Source organism: Dermacentor andersoni, chromosome 1 (assembly GCF_023375885.2).
Source record: "Dermacentor andersoni chromosome 1, qqDerAnde1_hic_scaffold, whole genome shotgun sequence".
In the NCBI taxonomy this organism is placed as follows: Eukaryota; Metazoa; Arthropoda; class Arachnida; order Ixodida; family Ixodidae; genus Dermacentor; species Dermacentor andersoni.
In genome coordinates this window covers 244145639-244162215 of record NC_092814.1, presented here as the reverse complement: position 1 = coordinate 244162215, position 16577 = coordinate 244145639, and the positions used below count along the sequence as shown (strand labels likewise).

Below are 16577 nucleotides of genomic sequence, written 5' to 3'. Positions count from 1 at the left end.
AAGGGCCATTACTTCCTGGTGGTGGTGGACGCCTTTACAAAGTGGGTAGAGGTTATACCCGTCACCACCCCATCAGCAGGCGCGACCATTGCAGCGCTACGACAGGTCTTCGCCGCCCAGGGGTTGCCAGATGTCATCGTGTCCGACAATGGTCCTGCTTTCGCCAGCGCAGAGTACCTGGCCTGGCTGACAAAAAACGGAATCCGCCGGATGATGGTTCCACCGTACCACCCTGCTTCAAATGGTGCAGCCGAGCGGGTAGTGCAAACTATCAAAGACAAGCTTAAGAAGAGCCAGACTGGGGATTTCCGGACGCAGATTGCTCGGATACTATTCCAGTACCGGACAACTCCTCACGATGTCACTGGCCGTGCCCCCTGTGAGCTCCTGCTGGGTCGGATGGTCAAGACACCCTTGCACGTCTTGCATCCGGACCTTCGATCCACAGTGCTTTTGAAGCAGCTGAAGCAGAAGCTGGCTGCTGACCAAGGATGCCGTCCCGGGCCTTTGCCAGAGTCGGGAGCTCCAGTTTTCGCCAGGAACTTCCGTCCTGGCTCACCCTGGTCTGCCGGACAGGTGGTGTCTCCTGCCAGCGCCTCATCGCTGCTCGTCCGCATGCCAGACGGGGCCATGTGGCATAGACACGCCGACCATGTCAGACCACGCCTCGGGACCCGGCCAGCACCCTCGACTGCCACTGAGTTCCAGCCCGCAGGAGGACTGGCGGCAGCACCAGTCGCTTCTAGCGGAGTACCACCTACCTCGGAGGCGGCAACCGTAGCCAGTGGTGCGGCACCCGTTGGACCGGTGTCTAGCTCGGCACCACTCACGAGGCCGACCACTACGGACCCTCCGGATGGAGCGAGGCTGGCCCAGGCAGCACCCGGCGTTGCCACACCCGACCCGTAAACACCGGTGCCCAGGCGGAGTACTCGACGGCGGAGGCCACCAGACCGTTACTCGCCTGGGTAGCAGGCACCGTTGACCCAGCTAGGGTAGAGGCAGAGCCTCGTAGTGTGAACTTGGACGTTTGTTTTTTATTTAACAAACAAACTGGGGGTGAGGGGTTGTAGCAAGTATGTGACGCCCCCTCGGACATAATCTTGGTTAGCCCGCCAAGCTCGGTGGCCTGCTAAAGCTCGGCAGGCAACAGTGGTGACCCGCACCACAATAAACACCGACGAGCACGGCAGCTCGCCGGTCAGTAATCTTCAGCACCACCACGCTGAGAAGCCCTCCTTTGTTCACGACCCGGGGTGGATTGTGACAAGAGTATGTCTTTAATACACCAGCGTGGCCGCATTGTGGGTCGTCGTGGAACGTGGCGCAGATGTCGGAGCGGAGGTGTCGGGCTATAACAAGCAACCACTTACGGCCGCTGGAATTGTAGTTGCGGCGGTACAGCAGGTTATCCCGAATGATGAAGTGCGTGGCTTGGCGACGAAGCGTCCGAGAGATCGGTGCTGGCGACTGGCTGGACAGGAAGTCAATAAGCGAAGAGATCCATGGGTCGTTGCGCTGCTCTGATGGCATGTCGGAAATGTTGAGGGCGAAGGCACCGCAGGTAGAAATAGACGAGTGGACAGGGCCAGAGGGCAGGGGTGACCGGGATAGAGCGTCTGCGTCTGAATGCTTTCGGCCTGAGCGATAAACAACGCGGATGTCGTACTCTTGTAGGCGCAATGCCCAACGGGCAAGCCGACCAGTTGGATCTTTTAGTGAAGATAACCAGCATAGGGCATGATGGTCGGTCACGATGTCAAATGAACGCCCGTACACATAAGGACGAAATTTGCCGATAGCCCAAATGATGGCCAGACATTCCTTCTCAGTAACTGAGTAGTTCGCCTCGGCTTTGGTAAGGGTGCGGCTGGCATATGCGACGACGTACTCTTCGAAGCCATCCTTGCGTTGTGCAAGAACAGCGCCGAGCCCGACACCACTAGCGTCCGTATGGATCTCAGTTGGAGCAGAGGGATCGAAGTGTCGCAGTACTGGAGGCGAGGTGAGAACGCGTCGTAGTTCTTGGAATGCGTCGTCGCACGCCGAGGACCAGGCTGATAGGTCAGAACGGCCGGTGAGAAGCTGCGTCAAGGGGGCAATGACAGAGGCAAAGTTACGGACAAAGCGTCGGAAATAGGAGCACAGGCCGATGAAGCTGCGAAGCTCTTTCATGGTGGTTGGTTTAGGGAACTCGGATACGGCGCTAAGTTTTGTGGGGTCCGGAAGGATACCGTCTTTTGAAACTACATGGCCGAGAATAGTAAGTGTGCGAGCGCCGAAGTGGCATTTCTTCAAATTTAGTTGCAGTCCTGCAGTGGAGAGGCACGCAAGTACCTGCTCGAGGCGGTTGAGGTGCGACGCAAAGTCCGTGGAAAAAACCACAATATCATCTAAATAACAGAGGCACGTTTTCCACTTCAGCCCTCGAAGAATGGTGTCCATCATTCGCTCGAAAGTGGCAGGCGCGTTGCAGAGGCCGAACGGCATGACAGTGAATTCATATAGCCCATCAGGCGTTACGAAGGCTGTCTTTTGACGATCGGCCGCTGCCATTGGCACTTGCCAGTACCCGGAGCGCAAATCGAGCGACGAAAAGAATTCCGCTCCCTGCAGACAGTCCAAGGCATCGTCGATGCGCGGCAGAGGATAGACATCTTTGCGCGTTATTCGGTTAAGGCGGCGATAGTCGACGCAGAACCGAATGGAGCCATCTTTTTTTTTAACGAGGACAACCGGAGATGCCCAGGGACTGTTAGAGGGCTGGATGATGCCACGCTCCAGCATGTCGTCAACGTGCTGGTCGATGATACGGCGTTCAGCAGCCGACACACGATAGGGACGCTGGCGCAATGGTGTTTGCTGACCGGTGTCGATACGGTGAACGACTGCGGACGCTCTGCCCAAGGATGGTTGGTCAATGTCAAATGAGGAACGAAAACGTTGGAGGAGTTTGATGGTTTCTGTTTGCTGCGCAGGTGTGAGTTCTGCGTCGACGGCGCGAGCGAAGACGTCTACAGGGGCATCAGTCGCGGCAGGATTAGTGACGGAACAAATCGGAAGTGATGCCGTGTCGCCAAACATGGTGGCCGGGAGAACGCTATCGAAAGCTTCAGCGGTACCCAGGCACTCGCCGCGGAGTAGGGATGATGGGCAGGCGGACGGATTGCACACGTAAAGGGCAGCAGAACCGTCGCAAAAAGTGACGACAGCAAACGGAAGGAGAAAGTTCCGGCGGCGCGCACAAGTGGCCGACGGTGTAAACAAAACAGATGAGTTCGCAGCAGAGTTACATGACACAGGAACCAAAGCGGCGGAGAAAGGTGCAATATCGATGTCAGAGGCGGCAACAACTTTAGGAGAAGAATGGTCGTCATGGTCGCAGCACGGCACGGATAACGTAAGTTCGGCACGAGCGCAGTCGATAAGAGCTTGATTGACAGATAAGAAATTCCATCCAAGAATAACGTCGTGTGAGGAACGAGGTAGGACGACAAATTCTATAACATACATAACGCTCTGAATGACAACCCGGGCTGTGCACGACGCTGAAGGCTGAATGCGATGCGAGGTTGCCGTACGCAGAGAAAGAGAGGTAAGGGGAATGGTCACTTTGTTCAAATTGCGGCAAAGCTTCTCACTAATAATAGAAACGGCGGCTCCGGTGTCGATAAGTGCGTGTACGGTGACGCCGTCTACGGACAGTTCAATTTCGTTCACCGGGTTAGAATGAGGCCTTGAAATGTTCGACGTAAACGCAGTTCTTGCCTCTGGAACTGCGACTGTTAGTTTTCCTCACGGGCTGGGCTGGGTCGGCGAACCATCGGGGAAATGGATCGGCGACGTGGGGAAGGTGACCGGCGTGCATCGAAAGGGAGGCGACTGTAAGATGAGTCCGGAGGAAGGCTAGATGGGTCCTGACGCGGAAGTCGAGCAGGCCTGTAGCTTGAGGCGCCCCCACTGGCAGGTAAACGGGGGCTGCGACGGCGGCAGAATCGTGCTACGTGGCCCGGAAAATGGCAGAAATAGCATATTGGCCGGTTGTCAGATGTACGCCACGGGTTGACGACAGGGGCTCCAGAGGCCGAGTAAGGGACGACCATCGGGCGTGAAGGTGGCGGCGGCACATGGAAGGTGCCAGTGGCCCGGTAGGCATCAGGAGCCGGAGGAGCGTAAGGCCGGGCAACAACGTCAGCGTAAGTGAGCGGTCCAGCTGCAGGCTGCGGAGGAGGGGCAGATGGCAGCGCCGCGGCAACTTGGGTCTGAATGACGTGGCGATGCGAGGGAGCCAAGGTTGTCGACGGCTCGGGTGTGCTGTTCGCCAGAGAGAGTTGGCGTGCCACTTCCTGACGGATGAACTGCTTTATCTCCGGCATTAAGGCAGAGATATCGGCAGCGTCGCGGCCGAAATCCAACGGAGATAGATCCGTGGTGTCCTGCTGAGCAGCGCGCGTTGATGCACGCTGCTTGCGCAGCTCGTCGTAGTGCTGACAGAGCTGTACGACCTCGGCAATCGTCCGCGGACTCTTCGCGACGAGCATCTGGAAGGCTTGGTCATCGATGCCTTTCATGACGTGCTTAATCTTGTCAGCTTCGTCCATAGATGAGTTGACGCGCTTGCATAGCGAGAGCACGTCTTCAATATAACTAGTGAAGGTCTCCTCCTGGCGTTGAACTCGACCACGCAAGCGCTGCTCAGCGCGAAGCCGGCGAACGGCGGGACGGCCGAAGACCTCTGCCAAAGTTGCCGTGAAAGCCGACCAGGTGGTAAAATCGGCTTCATGATTGCGGAACCATAGGTTTGCCACGTCAGTCAAGTAAAAGATGACATTTGTGAGCTTGGCGCGGTCGTCCCACTTATTATAGGCGCTTACACGGTCATATTCGGCGAGCCAGTCTTCCACGTCGTGGTCGTCTGTGCCGCTAAATATAGCCGGATCGCGCTGCCGGATGACGCCAGAACAGACGATGGCGGGGGGCACGGGAGCAGCAGCCTGGGACGGTCCCGGTTCATCCATTGCAACAGCTGGTGGTAGCGTTCGGCTGCGGAGTTCCAGGATGTCGAAGAGAAACCCAGCAGCTCCACCAAATGCAATGGGGGTGTTCGCCTAGCAGAAGGGTAACTAGATATAGGTTGTAGCGCTAGGCGTAAACAGGTCGGCGCTATATCGTAACGGGGAAGCAAGCACTTCTCGTCGTCTTCTCTTGCACCAGCACACCAGCACCATGCCCACTGCCCAGTGCCTTCAGTACAATATATATATATATATATATATATATATATATATATATATATATATATATATATATATATATATATATATGTATATACATGGGGTTCGGAAAGCTGGTCGGGCCCCAGACCCTAACCACCGGAAAAATGAAAACTTTCCGCCTGTGCTTACTGCAGATTGGCTGATTAGGCAGAAAACGGCTTCTATATGTAGCTTCCGTCAACACACTTGGATTCATTCACATAGAATACTTTTTTTAGTTGTGCACGTTATTTGGAATGTTTTCACGCAACTTTAACGCTTGGCGAAAATCCAGCGGTGCCCATACTCACGTCGAGAAGACTCCGGTAATCTTCATGTTGCTATCACCACAAGTACGAGGGCGTGAGGTGCGGCGACATGCGGACAAGGAAAGCGAAAATGCAACTTTTACTCCCTTGGACTTGCCGCTCGCAAGTCAACACTGGTCAAGAAAGGCGCGAGAAGCCGTTCCATACCGAAAAACACGCTTGATACTTCCAGCAGAATTAGCACGGAAGCGTGCATGAGTTCTGACGTACTGTTGACACTGTACTGCTGTACAGTACTGCTGTACTACTGCTGTACAGTACTGCTGTACATTACTGCTGTACACTGTACTGCCGACGTACTGTTGACACGCGCGCATCTATTACTATGCACACCCGATCAGTTTCAAGGTCAGGTCAGTTTTGTCAACACTAAAGATAGTCAGTTCCAATACCTTCTATGTCCGTGGTTTCTCCTCGCTAAAGATCTTTGATCGTGGCATATTCGCTAAAGTCTTGACTGCTTCGTCCCTACAACAGTTTGCTTGCTGTCAGTGTCATTGCGACAGAAAAGAAAACACTTGACTGCGAGCATTATCAGCAATGTATTCAGCAAAGTTTCACTTGTCTCATGTGTCTGACGCTATCGGAAAGGCTTTTCATTTCTTTCTTGAACAAAATAAAAGAAACAAGCAAACAAAAATAAAGCAAGAAGCTATATATGTGGCGCTTTTGGAACTGTATACATTTGTTGAGACACCAACCACTACCACCGAAGACTTTGCTGGCAAATCAAGGACGATGACACCATTTGGCTCCCTTGACGCTTTCAACACACCGCTCTTGGTGTGGAATTGGAGTTCTCGAGACGCATTTCCTGCAAAGGATCGTTTTGTCAGTAAAAATTGCAGGACTACACAGTGCGCTCAGACTTGTAATATCCTGACACCGCTTAGGCCGAGGAAGAGAAAAAGGTATCTGTGCCACCATTTCACACTGTTTCCGTCTAGATGTCGCTGCAAAGCAAACTGCAAATACGCAGTGTAAGTGGCGAGTCGGCAATTAAGCAACCGTCATGCATATATTATATAAGCGGCACAGTTGCTGAAGCTCTGCGATCGATGCTCGATCGACGAATGCTTCCTTTTGACTACCTTCTATGTGGTAGTGTAATAAGTTATCCACATCCGTGTAGAATGTTCTTTTCTCTAATTATTACGGTATGTTTACTCATATGTAGGCAGGTCCAATTTCTAACATTTTGTCTTGCGCCTAATGTAAGGGCATGCCAAAGTTCGAACGTGCCCATACTGTGTGCAATGGCACTCATTCACGAGAGCGACGCGCGCTGTTGAGGCAATCGCCGCGCACTTCGAACGCACATCTTCTCCTAAGTAAGCAGCGGCATGCGGTGCCCTAAATGCGGTGTCGCGCTGGGTTCTCTTTTGGCTGTGTACTCCTTGTCGATATACCGGGCGTTTCAGCGAACACTTTCAAACATATTTAAAGGTTGCCTGTGGGAGATAGCACCATTCTAGTTCATGAGCTGGTCTACTCGAACAGGTGGACATTACTTGCACCGAAAAATAATATGCATAATCGACTAACTAAAGAATATAATTAAGTTTTTAACTAATTACCTTATGGCCCATATTGCAAATAACAAATTCTAGCTGTGTAGTTCGCAAGGCAGATCCACTTAATATGAATTCTCAAGATGACACCAGTTTCGAGATAATAATTCCCGAACTTTGCGGAGAAATGCATTGGCGTTCCAGTTACTTTCTTATTAACAAAACGTCGTTTTATGCATTGACGCACAAAAGTAGCTGGAACGCCAATGTATTTCTCCGCAAAGTTCGGGAATTATTATCTCGAAACTGGTGTCATCTTGAGAATTCGTTCCAAGTGGATCCGCCTGGCGAACTCCACGGCTACAACTTGTAAATTGCAATATGGGCCATAAGGTAATTAGCTAGAAGCTTAATTATTTAATTTCTTATAGTTAGTCTATTATGCATTTAAATTTTTTTGTACAAGTAATGTGCGCCTTTTCGAGTAGGGCCAGCTCATGAACTAGAATTGTGCTTTGAAATTTTTTGAAAGTGTTCGCTGAAACACCCTGCATAGCAGCTGAATCGTTTTCGCAGTTTCAGTCAGAAATGGCATGACTGCATCTTTTAAGCAAACACACAATTTTTTGCGGCATTGTTATTTCTTCAATACCCGCGTTGAGCACCGGCATGCATCCGCATCACATGCATGTATTCCTGATGGGCCCTACATGGTTTTTTTTTTTCAGTTGGACCAAAATTTAAAAAATCACCAGTGGCAGACAGCAGAATTCTTATCTTTGAACTAAATTACTCGATGAGGTGGACATTACTTCCACGAGCAAGAAAATGCGTAATTGACTAATTGACAAATTTCCGCTAATTATTTTTCCTAATTAATTTACAGCACATATTGGAATTTACAAATTGTAGCTAGTGAATTTGCAAGGCATATCGACTTGGAAGAATTGTGAGGATGGCACCGGGTTCGAGATATGCGCCGTCAAACTTGCGGGAAAAATACGTCATACTGTTCGACTTGCTTTTTAAATAAAACGCTGCTTTATGTATTGAAGCACAAAAGTAACTGGAACACCAATGTATTTCGTCGCACACTTCAAAAATTAATATCTCGAAACTGGTGCCAACCTGAGAATTTGTTCCAAGTGGGTACGCTTTGGGAACTCGCCGGCTACAATTCGTAAATTGCAATGTGTGCCATAAAGTAAATAATTTTTTAAAATTTGTGATTTTTGTTAATTAATTGAATATGAATCTTTTAAAAGTAATGTCCGCCTCATCGATTAACCTGGTTGGAGGGTCAGAATCATGCTATCTGCTACATGCGATTTTTAAAAACTTTGTGCAGCTAAAAAATTTAAACAAAAAGAAAACACCTGGTATGTTTCAGCTAGGGGACGCATCCAATAGGTGGATGAGGTACGGTTGTAGGAATATTGTTGAAAACAAAAGGAGGGTTCTTCTTGCTTTCATGACTGCCGCCATCTTTCTGTACTACGAGGAATTTCTAAATTTTGTGCACTCCAAGGTCATGTCAACAGGCTCGTGAAATGGCGAGCGCCTCTGCGCGACAGTTTTCATCAGGCAAGTGAACTCCACCACAACGCAGCCGCAGACAATCGGTCACCATGTTTCTGGAGCGGGAGGCGGATTAGGGTGGATATGAACGGCGCCTTCGCGGAAGCTTGCGCCTGGCTGGCGTGGTATTTCGTCGTTCGAATTTGCTGCTTTGTAACACAAAGACACTGCAGAGAATGACAGCCGCATGAACTTTGGCGCAATCGTATTTTCTATGTGTTTTCCTTTGCGGCATAACGAGCAACGTGTTGAAACATGGAAAAATCGCGTTCCTTCTGTTTTCTACCTCGGTTTCACAACGTGGTATAGAATGAAACGAACCCCACTCGGCAAAGATGGCGGCTGCCGTCGCCAGTGTCGCGTGGCCGCACAGTGGCACTTCGTTCTGGGGTGTGAACCAGCGCAGGTTGAAGCAAGAGGCTGAAATGGAACATGATGATCCAACTCGAGCGGATAAACGGGGGAGAAGAATATAACTCAATCAAAAACCAGCGAAAAAGACATGCATACAACAAACGAGAAGCACACAGTACGATTGTTGGACTGTACAAGTGAAATTTATTGTCCTGTGTACACCTTGTTTGTTGTGTGCCTATTTCGCTGGTTAGTTGACTACGTACCAACTCGCCCAGTGCTTAGCCTTGTGTCAAGAAACAGAACAAAAAGCAGGTGCGACTCATGCCTTTACTTACATTTGCCAAACTCATCCAGGGGGTTCTGCTTGGACACAAAGGCAGTCTCGGAGTGTTTCATCTCCGCAGCAATCGACTGCTTACGACGGTCGTCGATTGCCTGCGCGAAATTTAGTTTTTTTTTCTCAGGGGGGGGGGGGGGGGGGTTACGCCTCCAAAGCTAAAAAAAAACTTGGCTATGGACGACCTCATCGCGAAGTATTACTAATTCCGTGATTCCGACCACTGAAATCTCGGCCAGGTACAGGAGGTTTCTTGCATTCCGCACCCATAGATCGGCCGGTAATCGAAGCCCCTTCACATATGCGTTTTCTGCTGGAAGAGCTCTATGGTACACGCACAGTACTTTTCAGTATTACTGTGTTGCCGTTCAACAGTACTAGGAAATAATGCAAGACAATAATATCGTCCAGTGCGCGCCTTGGAAGCCTATAGTTCATGATGGTGTAGGTTCCGCACAAAAAATGACGGACGAAAGCAAGAACAGAGAAGGACAGCGCGATTCCAACAGCAGTTTCTTAGCGTAAGAACTAATGGATGCCAGGAACAGTTTCTTAGAGTAAGAAGTAATGGTCAGGAATGTCTTCGTTTCAGGACATGGATTGAACAAAGCTGAGTCATGTGCTTGCTTCCTTTTACAGAGCTATAAAGCTTCGCATCCATCTGAGGCACATCGTTTCGCTGTGGAGCAAACTTTACACGATGAACCGTGACATCGATTAGCCACCAAGACATGAACTAACAAACTCCAACTGAAAACGAGCCCAATATGTGGTGCACGCAGGTCGCTTTTATGACAAATACTACTTTTACGCTCTGCATTGGTGCGGTAGCCGAAACTGTACGCTCTCACCAAAAGTGAAAACAACGACTTATGCCCCGTCCGAGGCCAAACTTGTCTCCCCGTGATGAGGCGCAGTGGAGGGTGACATAGGTTGGGCCTCTTTTGAAGTAGGAGAAGCGCAGAACAATATTAGTTTTGAGATAAGGCTCAAGAGCCTGGACGAAAATAAATGGGTGGCTCAAGCGCACAAATATTTGTACCTCAATAGCGTGGACATGGAATGGAGAAAGAGGTCAAGAAAGTTGGCAACCAAGTACAGAATAATTGGAACTGTAGGCATCCCGGAGTCATAAAAGAAAGGTGAAAGAAACAAAGGCGGTTAATTGGATGCAAATAATGGAAACAAACAAAAATGTCCATGGAGTTTTACAAATACAGCAAGCCAGAAATTAGGAAAGAAAATTTGTACGATAACACAAAGGGCAGTGCCTTGCTACTTGAGGCCTTATCTGGCTGCCTGGGGACAAAAACGTACAGGAGCAAACATTTGAAACAGGGTATACGACATGTGTCTGGTGCAGAAAAATTCCTGAAATTACTCAGCACATTATAATGGAATGGCAGATATTCGTTCAGCAAGACCTGTAGGAAACGTTCACCTTACAGAAGCGCTATCGTTCAAAGCTGATGCGAGTGTTAACTGGCCAGCTTTCGAGATAAACAAGAGCCGTTTAAAGTATTGGTGGAAAAAAAATTACAGGCTCTCTTAAGATCTCTCTTACGAGGTGAACGGCGAAAGCTGTCGTTAGACATATTGGTCATATCATAGTCATTAGTAGTCATTACAAGTCATTTCAGTCATTATTAGTTATTACCGCTCACTACTAAGCATTTTAGTCATTTGTAATCAATTGTGGTCATTACAAGCCGTTGTTAGAAATGTTGGTCATATCATAGTCATCAGTAGTCATTATGTCATTTCAGTCATTATTAGCCATTACTGGTCATTACTAAGTATTTTAGTCATTCCTAATGAATTGTAGTCGTTACTAGTTGTGGTAAGACATATGGTCAATTCGTAGTCATTACTAGTCATTACAAGTTATTTCAGTCATTATTAGTCATTACTGCTCACTACTAAGCATTTTTAATAACTTGTAATCATTACACGCCATCGTTAGATATGTTGGTCATATCACAGTCATCAGTAGTCATTACAAGTCATTTCAGTCACTATTAGTCATTACTGGTCATTCCTAAGCATTTCAGTCATTTGTAATCAATTGTAGTTCTTACAATTCGTCATTAGACATATTGGTCATTTCGTAGTCATTAGTAGTCATTACAAGTCATTACTGGTCATTACTAAGCATTTTAGTCATTTCTAATCAATTGTAGTCGTTACAAGTTGTCGTTAGGCATATTGATCATTTCATAGTCATTACTAGTCATTACAAGTCATTCATTCATTATTTCACTATTAGTCATTACTGCTCACTAGTAAGCATTCTTAGTCATTTGTAACCAGTTGTGGTTATTACAAGCCGTCGTTAGGCATATTGGTGATTTCGTAGTCATCAGTAGTCAGTACAAGTCATTAGTAGTCATTTTAGTCATTACTACTCATTGCTAGACATTTCTAGACATTTCTAATCAATTGTGGTCATTACAAGCCGTCGTTGACACATTGGCCATTTCGGAGTCATTATTAGTCATTACAAATAATGAGTAGTCAATATTAGTCATTACTAGTCATTATTAACCTCGACCAATCTCTGTTATAACGTTATCATTCACTAATTGTCCCTATCAATCATTTTTCATTCTTTAATCTGTCTTTGATCTGTCTTCATATGGCGTGATGACGCTTCGGCGGACACTCCGGCGGTCAGGTGCGCTGACACAAACTTCACCATGAGCCTAGAAAGGCTTTCGCCTTAAAAATAAAAGCAGGGTAGGAACGGGGAACATAGTAACATCGCGTACAGGATATACCAGGATATACTAGTACACATGTTGACAGCTGAAGTAATGATCTGGGCTAAAAAAAAGTTTATAGTAATTGCAGATCAACTCAACTTTTGTTGCTTCAGCTATTTCTTTGTGTAACGCTTAAAATGCCTATTTGAAAGCAATATCTTCTCTGGATTTGTTTAAACGGAAATTGAAAATATTTATAGTATTTAGTTACAAATAACCACATCTCTATTCCTCTTTTTGCTCACTTTCCTTGAATTTGTAAAAGATTACGCGGGGTCATTACAGGCATAGGTAACTTTATATAATTAAGTACAGACAGGCAAAATGCTGGAGCCCTCCACTATGGCGTCCCTCATAACCCACTGTGCAGTTTCGAAACGTTAAATTCCACGAGTTAATTTACTCGTTTAATAGATAGTAAAACTTGATAGCTCAAGCATGCTAGGTGGCTATTGTCGGCACCCCATTACAAAAGGGATGTCATTAGAAATCATTCCACTACTCTAAATCCAAAACGGGGCAGTTCCTACCTTCTTTTCCCGCTTGATCGTACCTGTAAACGTTCGCTGGTTCGCGGCGAGAAGTTGGAGTGGCGCCCTCTCGCGAGTGACGTCACGGTAAGGACGCCGCTCGCTCCGGCTCGCTAGGCTGCCGCGCGTGCTCGTTCACTTCGTGCATGCTCGGGGTATTGGTGGCTAGAGCCGTACTTGTTGAAGGATATGTCGGCTTCTTTCTGCTGTCATGCCTGAACCGCTGTTCCTTCTCCAAAACCGCGTGTGCCCAGAAAATTTGAGGTTTGGACATCGCAAGCTATGTAGTGTTAAAGGGGTCTACTGGTTTTGCAATGCATATATGCGCCGTGTCTGTCTATAAATTTTGCGTAAATAGAATGTCTGCAAATTCAACACGCGAAGTTGTGTGTGATGCTTCGTTAAACACTTAAAATCCTCTTAGTACTTAGCTATGAGAGACAATGAATTTTACATAGAAGAAAAATCTTGCTATATGCATGGTGTCAACATTATAAATCTGTGTTAGGGCACTGCCCAGCGAAGCTTTCATCATGATTCTTATTACTCTGGTGAGTTGTTATAGTCAAATATGGCCACTTATTAGTGCGTAAAAGGACGAGCTAGGCGCGTTCTGTATGAAAAAGTTCGCAACTATACTTTCACCGTTCTCTGAAACAGGAACCCAGAAAACGGATTGCTCATGGCTGTTAACACGATGGCGCGTCATTTATAGTATGTATGTGCTTCACGAATACCATAACAGTAATCACCTGAAATAAATGTTTCGTAATTAAGATCGCGAGCCAATCAATTGGCGCTATGTATGTCCTATCACCGTGGCTTTCATAGTGGCCCTCAGTAGCCTTTATCGACAATATAGCATACCCCAGACGCAACGGCAACAACCGGCTGTCGTTATGGCGAGGCACACATTGTTCTCGAAACCGACCTGTTGTTCGCTGCAACTCCGAATTAAAACCATGATGCAGTTTTTTACAGCGCCAATTGCAATGTACTTCAGGCACTACAGCGCCACTCAGGCTGCCTTGATAATGAAAATTCAAACACCTCCTGCCTCACCACGTCTCGATCCTGCGTTGTTTAATTACACAAACTGAGATCTATTCGCTTCGTCAGTACGTAAAAGAAAACCTCGCATACCCGCATCATAAGGAAGACACCACAAGCCTCACGTGAATTCACTTGATGTTTGATCTCCAGCGGGGAATAATGATATCTTCAACTCTACCAATGAATGAGGCTTTGGCTTCTTTCTGACTGCAACCATGCGGTCCAAAAGGCACATTTCACTTAAACATTTGGGCCGAGCAGCCTGTGCCAGTTCGCCAAACAGATTTGTCATGCCTCTCCCTCAATCAAAAATCACCAGTAAATTGCTCAAGTGCGTTGGACGTGTAGCACGGAAAATGGAATAATTATTGGTACGTTCCTCTCCGTATGCTGCAAACAGCTGTAAGCCTCAATTAACTTTACTTCAAATAACTGCCGCTTAAAATTAACCGTGAATAACGGCCGAATTTTCAGCAGCAGTTAAAGAAGCAAGTGGAGCTGGCAGAACCTAAACTGCAGTGTTAAGTTCTTGTGTTACTGCCAAGCGTTACTGTGAAGAAATGCAAAATTTGATATTATACCATGAACTACTCGTCGTGAGCAAACATGTTTTAGCAGATTAAAATCAAGGTAAATGTTGTGAAACTCATTATAGCCAGCGTTTGTGAGATGCTTGTTGCATCACGGCAGGTATGATATTCTAACTGGATTCTTATGTACTGTTCTTGCGGTTATGCTTTTATTATTCGCGTGAGCTACCACTGCAAAGTGTAGATCCGCGCATGAAGAACTCGCAATGGGCTGGTCTGAGCTTCTTCGGCTGGCACTGTAGCGTTACCTTCGAGAAATATTGTCATCTAGGAAACAAGCTCTTTGAATAAATTTTCGCGAACGAAGAATTCGCAAAAATATATTTGAAACGACCGTCTTAAGTATGCAAGCATAGGAGACTTGGGCGAACAAACGGAAACACCGCAGAATGCTCCCGGACACCACCTGTACTGTAGCAGACGACAGGCGCGAGTCCGTGCCCTGACGTCACGCGAGCGTAAAGCTTTACGCGAGCGGCGCTCGCAGCGCCCCTGTAGGTGGTTCTCGGGGCTAATAGCTCATTTATCATGACAGTATATGCATGCTCTTCGAGGTGAAAATGGGGCAACGATACACTTGGAGGTTGGAAAGAGGTCGAGCATTTGTTGGTCGATTAATGTGCGGCGCCTTCACAATATGCACGTCGAAAAAGAAAGCAGACATATGGCGTGACAAATATCTCGTCATCAGCAGACAAATACGCTTGAATTGCGGCCAGAAAGGCTGCTTGCTAAATTGTTTTAGAACATAAGTTCCGTAAACGTTGTCCACATTTGCATATCTGTAGCGCGTATACCGACACGTACGACAGGTTGGTCGGAACATCAAGGCATACATTTACTTATCGGCATACAAGCTACAGCTTCTTATTTTTATCTATTTTATTTTGTGCAATGAAGAAACATACTCAATTATTGGCAATCGCGCGCGCGCGCGAGATTGCCAATAATTTGTCTCCAGCTTTTGCCAACATTTCGTCTCCAGCTGGTGCCCGTTATTCTCCTATCTAGAATCATTGTCAGCCGATTTTACACGTCCACTGCAGGATGAAACCCTTTCCTACCCCTAGTCTTGCGCCAGCTGACACCATCTTATGCTTGCAGATTTACTAATTTCATCGCACCACTTAGCTCTCTGCCGTACCCAACTGCAATTTCCTTCTCTTGGCCGGCACCCATTCTGTAACTCTTTAGACCGCCGGTGATCTGCCCCACGCATTAACATGGCGTGCCGAATCCCATTTCTTCCTCTTATATCGGCTACCCCTGTTTCTATCTAACCCACCACTGATGTCTTCCTGTCACAACGTTACGTTTATCAGTTTTTTTTCATCGTTCGTTGCGAGTTTATTAACTTCTAAAGTTTTTTGGTAACCTCCAAAATTTTACACCATATACGTTAGTACCGGTAGAATGCGATAATTGTACACTTCTCTTTTCAAGGATACCAGTAAGCTGCCGGCCATGACTTACTCTAGCACAGGTTCTAGGGGCTGACTGCCAATCACGAATTCTATTTATCTTGCCAGGCTATTGAACTTTACCTTTGTCTTTTGCTTATTAATCTTCGAACCTACTCTTCCACTTAGTCGGCTTAGGACCTCAATCTTTTGTTTGAAGTCATGTACATCATTGTTGAACAAGACAATGTCATCTCCAAAAACGTAGGTTGTTAATAGGATCCCCGTTGAACTTCACTCCTATCCTTCCCACTTTAACAGATTGGATATTTCTAAGTATGCAGAGGATAGAATTGGAGAGACTGTGTCTCCTTGTCTGTCGCCTTTCTTGATTGGTATTTTTCCGCTCTTCTTGTGCAAAATAAACTTTCTGTGGAATCTACATAGATTTGCTAAGATATTCACGTATGCTTCCTGTGCTCCTCGACTAGGCACTGCCCTCTATGACTGTTGGTATCTCTACCGAATCAAACCCCTTTTCGTAATATATGAAAGCCATATCGAGAAGTTGGTTGCATCTAGAATAAAAATCTGTAAATTTGCGCGAACACAGTTGGTAGCCGCGTTAACCGGAAAAGCAGTAAATCGAAATGAAAATCTGCACGTACGCCGTCTTCCTGTAGAAACACTACGGCCGCCGGGTTGCCAGAAAATGGAGCCTTTGTAAACGCATCCACCGTGAACAAGGGAAATCGCACAGAGCGCAGAACAGCTTCCATGTTGCTGTTACTGGCTGATCGTACCGATAGGAGCGCAGGATCGTAGAGAGTCACTGTGGTGAAGAGACGACTCCGCTGCGGCAGTGTCGCCCTACT

The 16577-nt window shown here is 47.2% G+C and overlaps 1 protein-coding gene across 1 annotated transcript in view; it reads right to left on the bottom strand.

Annotated features, from left to right (window-relative positions):
- Positions 1–16577, bottom strand: part of LOC126548013 (phenazine biosynthesis-like domain-containing protein) — a 70517-nt gene extending 53940 nt beyond the window's left edge. The window contains exons 1-5 of the mRNA XM_050196091.3: positions 16371–16577; positions 9366–9465; positions 8995–9093; positions 6286–6398; positions 5567–5596 (exon numbers count right to left, since the gene is read on the bottom strand). Coding sequence (XP_050052048.1) covers positions 5567–5596; positions 6286–6398; positions 8995–9093; positions 9366–9465; positions 16371–16481 — 453 coding nt within the window. The 5' untranslated portion in view covers positions 16482–16577. The remainder of the gene's footprint in view (positions 1–5566; positions 5597–6285; positions 6399–8994; positions 9094–9365; positions 9466–16370) is intronic.